Source organism: Pyxicephalus adspersus, chromosome 3, assembly GCF_032062135.1.
Source record: "Pyxicephalus adspersus chromosome 3, UCB_Pads_2.0, whole genome shotgun sequence".
Taxonomy (NCBI): Eukaryota; Metazoa; Chordata; class Amphibia; order Anura; family Pyxicephalidae; genus Pyxicephalus; species Pyxicephalus adspersus.
Window position 1 is genome coordinate 49574598 of NC_092860.1, and position 8813 is coordinate 49583410.

General features: G+C 38.2%; 1 protein-coding gene across 1 annotated transcript in view; it reads right to left on the reverse strand.

Moving 5' to 3' along the window:
* SMC2 (structural maintenance of chromosomes 2) overlaps nucleotides 1-3506 on the reverse strand; it is an 18209-nt gene extending 14703 nt beyond the window's left edge. Inside the window, exons 1-4 of the mRNA XM_072404522.1 lie at nucleotides 3431-3506; nucleotides 1134-1318; nucleotides 559-708; nucleotides 354-476 (exon numbers count right to left, since the gene is read on the reverse strand). Of these exons, the coding sequence (XP_072260623.1) occupies nucleotides 354-476; nucleotides 559-708; nucleotides 1134-1301 (441 nt within the window). The 5' untranslated portion in view covers nucleotides 1302-1318; nucleotides 3431-3506. The remainder of the gene's footprint in view (nucleotides 1-353; nucleotides 477-558; nucleotides 709-1133; nucleotides 1319-3430) is intronic.
* Between the last annotated feature and the right edge of the window lie 5307 nt (nucleotides 3507-8813).

Consider the following 8813-nt stretch of genomic DNA (forward strand, 5'->3'; position numbering starts at 1 on the left):
CTAATTTAAATTTATATTTTGACATGATTTTGTGTTTCGAATTTTATTATACTCATACTATTATATAGACATTTCAGTCTGCTGTAGGGACACCCTGGCATTAATAATACCCACAGCTCAAAGTACATTTTTATGGTGGTCAAAGAATACCTTTTACATTGCTGGCCAGTGTGAGGAATGTCACCCTTACACATAGCCAAAAAGATCATTGGTGTCCCTTAAACTGACTGGAGAGGCACAAATTGCTCATTGCTCAAGAAACCTCTAGAAAACTCTGGAGAAACCCCGAGGTTACATGGAACCCTGATCTAGTGTATACCAAAAACCTTTGTTACAGATGGAACAATTCATACCTGCATGATAAGAAAGTGAGGATTGTTGACATTGAGACCCACGGAACAAAAAAGATCTTGCACACGAGTGTTGTTGGCATTGACTCCATTAATTAAATATTTATTTCTGCCACCAATTACAACCTTTATTAAAAAGAAAAAAAAAATAGTTAGAAGGTTATAAGGACACTTTACTTTGCCAGAACTTAATGTCATAAACAGTTACCTGTCTTGTCACAGTAATCTCATTGTGTGCCTCAAATCCCAGGGGGCTCTGTTTTTTGTCATGGTTATCAAAGGTAATTGAAACCGTGGCTTTAGTTATGCCAGCTTGACCATTTTTGTACACGAGATCCTGCAGATTGGAGGCTCGGACCTGGAAAACACATATTTTTAACCATGCATCTGAGGAGTGCTTAAACAAAAACAAAATAAAAAAAAAATGGTTCTGTGTATAATTAAGTATTTTACCACTCATGCTTTTATTGCTCAAGTAAATATAAAATTTTAGGTATTATTATTTTATATATTTTTTTAACACGTTAATTGACTCCAGTATACAACTTTTTTATTAACAAAAGGAATGGGCCACAGCAGAGACCTACACCTTATTTGATGTCTATGCCTCATGTTTCAAACAGATAATTAAGAAAATATGGACAGTCCTTAATACTATCAGTCCCCAACAAAAAAAAACTATATAGCAAACAATTTTGACTCCAGGTTAATCCAACCCCAAATGAAAATGGAGAATGAAGAAAACACCAGAAGAACTTGCGACCACCTATGGCTTTATTTTACCTGTGTCAGATTTGAGATACCAAGAAGGAAACAAATGGAATCGAGAATATTGGATTTGCCACTGCCATTAAGTCCAGTAATAGCATTGAAGAGTGGATCAAAGCCATTTATTTCAGTTCTCTGAGCATAAGACTTGAAGCCTTCTATAATAATAGATTTTATGTGCATCTTCCTCTTTGTTGCACCTGGAAGTAAACAAGTCATCGTTTATTACAGATCACAGTACTAGAAGAATATGACAAAAATCCTATAACTTATACCAAATAACATATTATACAATTCCCCATGTATTGGTGCAGATTTAGCTGATTGAAGATGAATAAAAATCGTAGTGTATGCTCGGACTCAGTACAAAGTTTTGGTACTTACAGGCTGTATCCTTTATGGGTAGAAGAGAGCACAGCCATATGCATATGATATAACATAGCTACATTACGCAAAGGACATAGAAAAAAAAAAGTAACCTAAAGGGTGACCTGGAAAGTTTCAGGGTTCATAGCTGCTGCTGGATTTTGTGTGGCTCCCCATGGCTGGCACCTTGTCAGCCTCTTGAGGACTCGCATGGCAGCAAGGATTTAAAAAGAACCAACATCTGCACATGTGGCGGCAATGAATAGTACCAGTACCCCTATTCAATCCCTATGGGGGCTGCCAAAGGAGATGCTACGTGTAGAGACACCCCATTTGGCAGTGTTAACTGGTGCAAGGGTGGAGTGATCACATCACAACCTCACCCAGGGTAAATTAGGCTGAGAACACAAAGTAGATTTTTGTTGTTGAAAAGGAACTTTCATGATCCCTTCTAATGATAAAGACTGAAAGATGCATCAATGAGTGCTGTACATACAACTCCGTTCTGGTCTATGGAGGGGGGAGAGAATGACGGAGCAGGCACCCCGCTTTGCACTCTCTCCTTCACTTGTATTATGATCCTTCACGGATTCACCAGGACAGAGCCATGAATGATGTCAGATGAGCATTGTACATACGTCAGATTCTTGTCCGATACCAGCCCTGAGTACACACGTGTAATAATTGTCGCTGGAAAGGATCTTTCACAATCCTTTTCAAAGACAAAAGACTGCATGATGCATGAAGGAGCGCTGTACATACAGCCCCATTCTGCTCTATAGAGAGGGGAGAATGATAGAGTGGCACCCTGCTGCGCTCTCTTCTCTTCACTTCCATTACAATCGTTTGTTGTCCGTGGATCAGGACAAGCGCTGCATACACGCCAGTTTCTCATCCGATATCAGATTCTCGTGCAATTATTGGACGAGAATCATCTGACGTGTATACGTAGCCTTAGGCTAGGTACACAATGGCAATGGTTCTCGGCCGATAATCTGACGTGTGTACGGCGCTCATCATCCGAACGACCATCCTGGCGGATTCACAGACGATGGATGTAAGTAAAGGGGAAGACATTGCAGCAGGGTGCCACTCCGCCGTTCCCCCCCCCCCCCTCAATTGAGGAGAAGGCATTGTATGTACAGCGCTCATTCATGCATCGTGCTGTCATTAGTCGTTGAAAAGGAAAGGACAATAATTTCACATGTGTACATAGCCTTAGCAATTGTTGTTTATTTATATTGTTATCATTTCAAAACATCTTAAAGCAGACATATTTTTTAATTAAAGGTTGGATTGAAAAAGCAGGATAGAGGATGTAAAAACAATGTCCATGTGAGCAAAATGAAGCAGTTTGCATGTCTCTGATTAAAAGAGAATAATTTTTGTATCATCAGTATACATACTAAATATATATCTATATATCCATTACATTTCATACATAAACTATCCTAATCACTAAAATCTCATATAAACGTTATATGATGGATCATGTTCAACAGGTATTTTTCTAATCTTTGGAGGTTCTTGTGATAAGGTGACAACGCTCTGTTCCTGTCCCTCAATGGAGCTCTGTGTTGTCACCCCATCACATGGACCGCTAATTAAGATAACATGTCTCTGCTTTTACACATATACAGGTATAGTCCATTGTGATTACCATCCTGAGGGAAGCCATTGCTTTACTACATCTACAGGAAGGGAGAAGAAACAGATAATATAAAATAATAGTTTATTTGAAATAGTAAAATCTAATGACACAAATTATTACAAAAGGAAAACGGACAATAATTTAGTTTCAGTTTACAGCTACTTGAATCTTAAATCGTCTGACCTGCGCAGCGGCACAGCAATGGTTACAAATACTCTATATGAGGGCGTATTATATCATTATTAGGGCAGCCTGCACACAGCGGGCCGTGGGGTCACAGGCAGCTCATACTCACCCAACAACACCTCACACTCACACTTTCAAGCTGAGCGCTGTTTTGGCGCCGGGTAATAAAGTATTATAGTTTGTAAAAAAAAATTTAGGGGGCCAAAAATTATGCCTGACTAAGTCTCAACTAAAATCTTAAACTACCTCAAAACTCCCTATCTATTAAACTACTTACCACTAATATTGTGTTCACTTTTACATTTATACAACACAACTTCTGTCTCTATTACCTAATTTTATAAATAATGTTCTCACGGCAGATAGGCATTGCTACGAACAGACTAAAATAAGCCGCACTAGTGAAAGAGGACCAAGGAATGGGCGGGCGGGCAATTTGAATCCCAGACACACTCCTCTGTTCATGTTCCTGCTGCCGGAAATACAGTAGCTGCAGTCACGTGACTGATAATTTTCACCATCTTGGAAAAGGGCAATGATTTATATATTCTTTCAGTTTTGGGAAATGAATGCAGTGTGTATGCAAGTGGCTGCGCTGCAGTGTGTCATAGCGTGACAACATATAGTGGTTAATTTATTAAACCTATTTGTTGTCTGTTTGCAAAAAGAAAACAATGTGTTTTACAAATGATTCCCTTAGGTAGGAAATACAGTGTAAACCTAGACAACTTGTATTATTTTAGTTTGTAAAGAGTGGGGACTGGTAGGGATGTTGCTTTATTATTTATTTATTTGCTATGCTGATGTGCTGTATTTTTGTGGTAAGAAGTTGCTTCGCATCTTGTTAGGGTAACAACATTGTGGAAGATATAAGGGCGCACAGACAGCAATAAATACCCAAGGTGCGAGGGGGGACTGATAAAAAATGTTTTATTGGCATCAATCTGAGAGATTTATGTTAGCTCCTACACATCACCGGCTATTCATAGGTGGAACTGATAAAAGGAAACAATTATCAGAGAAGAGTACAAGGACACTCCAGACTGGTGACCCAGTATGATGGGCACTAACGTACACAAGGGGACTCTTTAGATGCCATGTCATGTTTACCAATACCTAAACAGTTGAAAGTTTGGGTCCCTCTCATGGTGGCCTGGTGATCTAAAAACATTGGCAACATCATGGTCCACGCTGAAATTGTTGTATTAAAAAAATCAGACTTGGTTAAAGCTCATATGCTTCATAATCATAAAGCTTACATATGAACTCAATAGGGAATGTTTAGCACAGTCTCAAAGACTTTAACATCCATCCAGTTAGTACCAACATATTTTCCCATCCTGGGGCATTATTTTCTAATGTGATACAAGCATTTCACTGATTGGATGATTTTTCAGCATACAAAAAAATTAGGGATTTTGTATTATTATATTTATTATTAATAATATTAATAAACAGTATTTATATAGCTCCAACATATTATGCAGCGCTGTACATAGATTGGGTTGCAAATGACAGACAGGTACAGACAATGACACAGGAGGAGGAGAGGACTCTGCGCCAAGGAGCTTACAATCTAGAAGGTGGGGGAAGTCTCACACAATAGGAGGGGAGATATTTAGTGGTGGGAAGTAGTGAGGATTTAAGAGACAGAAAAAGACGAGTAGGCAAGTTTGAAATTATGGGTTTTAAGTGCTCTTTTGAATGAGCAGAAAGTATGAGCAAGCCGAATAGGAGGAAGAAGACCATTCTAAACAGTTGAGGCAGCTCTAGAAAAGTCTTGGAGCCGTGCGTGTGATGAGGTTATGAGTGAGGAAGTCATTAGTAGGTCATTGCAGGAGCAAAGAGAGAAGCTAGGGGAGTATTTTGCATGGTGTACTTTTCCTTGAATGCTGATCATGCAAGAATCTCACTGACACAAATTATATCCGAAACACAGACATTTCAATAGTTTATTTAAATTAATCTAATTGTGCATGATCTCGGTTCCCGGATACTTGTAGAGACTATGGGCCCAAGGCTGGAGAGCATACACTTTCATCAGTGAAGCTGGGTAATCCAGCAAACCTGGAATGAATCTGTTCCAGGATTGAAAACATTTGCTATCAAACAGCAAGTGACTTTGAAGAAATCAATTTCAAGTTTGCTGGATCACCCACTGATTTCACTGATGAATGAATTGTCTCCAGCCCTTGGGAGCTTTAAAAAATCAGGCCTATTAATTTGAGTTAAGTCACTATTAGCAGTTCATTTTGAGCTTGTAAAGATGTAGTATAAAGTATAGCCACCAGTCTGCTTTATTGACAAACTTTATATTAACTTACCATATATATGAGATCCTCATGCGGGTTGTCTTGAGAGCTCACACACAGGTTCAGTTATTAGGTTTGTAGCCATAACTGTCAGGTTTTATTAAATAATGTTCTCTAATTTCAGTTAGTCAACAGGATTTTATGGTGAATGGGAGTGCAGAGCCTCCCAGGATACCTATGTCACGTATCCCAGGAGGCTCCTGGCTGCTCCTTCTGTGCATGCATAATCTCGGGAAAGCACAGAAGGGGTATTTTTCACTAAGAGGAAAGAGATGCTGATCTCAGTGCGCAGTGAGATTGTGTCTTTTTTTCCCTTTTACAGCGGGCTGTCACCCGATCTTGCGCCTTCACAGTGTGAGATCAGGTGACGTTGAAGGTCGAAGATGGCGGTGCCTGGTGCTTTTTTTGCGCCAAGACAAAGAAGAATTTTCAGGACTGTGTGGGACCCGAAAAAAGCTCCAGCTTGATTGAGAAATCTGTAACTGGTAAGTGTGATTTTTTTAATTTTTCAGTTTAGTACCGCTTCAAGCTCACATATTGGCTCTGATTTGTTAAAGTTCTCCAAGGCTGGAGAGAATACACTTTCATCAGTAAATCTGGGTGATCCAGCAAACCAGGAATATATCTGTTCCAGGATTGAAAACATTTGCTAACACCTAGCTAATGACTTTTAGGAAATCCATTCTAGGTTTTCTGTATCACTTAGCTTCACTGAAATAAGTGTATTCTCTCCAGCCTTGGACAGCTTTAATAAATCAGGTTTATTGTATACTGCCAAGCAGTGCAACAAAGTGTTTTTAAAATACTCCATAAATCCAGGATTTAAAAAAAATGGCCTACCAATTATTGGTGGTCAGCAGCGACTTACAAATCACCCCCCCCCCATGTTTTTTACATTTGTATGTAAATCATTTTTAATAATATATGTACATGTGGGCAGCAAAAGTTATTCATGTGTATTGTGTATGCAAACTTACTTACCCTGTTGAAATCCTAGAAAACTTTTTTTTTGTTTGCAATCTTATACTGGAACAGTGCTGAGCAATAGGAGGAAGAATCATATATATGATGAAGTGACTCCAGCATCATGGTCTTATGTAAAGGTCTTTTTTGTTTTAGATTTTACTTGCACTGGTAAAACAGTTTCTAAACTGTCAAAATTTGATTAGATTTTAGTCTAGTCTTACCTAGCTAGTTAATTCTAGCCAACATTAACAAGACCATATTCTTTCATCAGTGAACCTGGATTATTCAGCAAACCTGGAATGGATCTGGTCCAGGATTGAAAACATTTGCTAACAAATAGCAAATGACTTTTAAGAAATATATTCCAGGTTTGCTGGATCACCCAGGTTCACAGATTAATATGTATCTTTTCTAACCTTGCAGTGCTTTAATAAATCAGGGCCAATAGGTCCAGAAACATTTGTCACTTAGTAGAGATGACAGTGAGACCTCAAAGGTTTGAAGAAAATCTGTCCGTATTGTTTAATTATTTCAATAAAATTTGTAGTGGCACAAAAATAATAGTTCCTAATCAGGCAATCTAGATCAGCCATTCTCAGCCAGGGTTCCATAGGACTCTAGGATTCCTCTACAGGTTGATAGGGATTCCTTAAACTGTCATTAATTAACCTCCCATTAAATGATGTCTGCAAAGTTCTGGTGTCAATGCCACTTAGTAGAACCAGCTGCACAACAATTGATTTTTTTTTAGTTGTCTATAAAGATGGCATTCCAGCCACAACTGTAATAGGGGCATCCTTTCCACTGGCCATCAAAACGAGTGGGTAATACTGACTCTAAAAAAATGGTGTTTTGCAGTATATTGCTATTGTTTGATTTAGAGCAATAATATTACCATCATTTTTAGATAATGTATGCCTTTATGACTTTTTTTATTGTTTTTCTGATAAATGTATAGCTGAGAAGTTGTACCTTATTAACATTTCTCTGACTTCTATATTACCATTCACAATAGCTTCAAGCCGGTTAAGAAAAAAAAATAGTTGTTTTTAATACTTGTAGCACAATGTATAGATATATGGGTTTTAGAGCCTTTTCAAAATTATGGAACCTGGATATTTGAATTTTTATTAACTCATGTTAGCCAAAAAAGGTTATCACTTGAGCTACAATCTTACTGCAAGCAAATTTAAAGCTGAAACAGAAAATAAAGGTTGATGTTTTTGGCAACAGGATTGTAGGTCATAATCAGATTCACATTTCTAAATCATTGAAACTGTTATGATATACTAGTCAGAACAAATATATATATACAGTCAGAATAAGAAAAGGATATGTTTGAGCATCTTTTGTTTATACCAAATCTGTCTAGATGTCATATATATTGCATATGTTATATTTTTTTATTATCATCACCGCATCTCTTTGTAGTTCACTTCATTTGCTTCCAATATACCTGAGAATCAAATTCAAGCTCCTGTGCTTCATCTTCAAAACCTTTCACAGTTCTTGTCCCACTTACCTTTCTGACCTAGAAGAAAAATACTCCCCCAGCCGCTCTCTTCACTTCTCCATTGACCTGCTAAAGACATCCTCACTCATAACCTCCTCACATGCACGACTCCAAGACTTTTCTATAGCTTCCCCAACTCTCAGGGATGTCTTCCTCGTCCTATTTGGCCTGCTCCTACTTTCTGCTCATTTAAAAGAGCACTCAAAACCCATTTTTTCAAACTTGCCCACCCACCTTCTCCTGTCTTTTAAAACCCTCACTACTTCCCGCTACTCCACATCTCCACTCCTATTGTGTGGGGCTTCCCCCACCTCCTAGATTGTAAGCTCTTCGGGGCAGGGTCCTCTCCTCTTGTATCACAGTCTGTATCTGTCTGTCATTTGAAACCCCTATTTAATGTACAGCGCTGCATATTATGTTGACGCTAAATAAATCCTGTTTATTAATAAATAATATTATTACTAATCACCAAGGTTGCCCCTTTATTTAGGCAGTTTAGACAAAGTCACCAGGTCCGGATTTACTGGATTGAAGTTGTCAGAACATTTTACTATAGAGTTGGCCTATTAACTTAAGCTCTGTACACAATCACATTTTTAACAGTAGTAGCCTATCTAATGAATGTAACAAGATGTTTGACAAAACCTTATTCTCATAAAAGGGACATTGCACTATTAATAAATATCACAAACTGCACTATT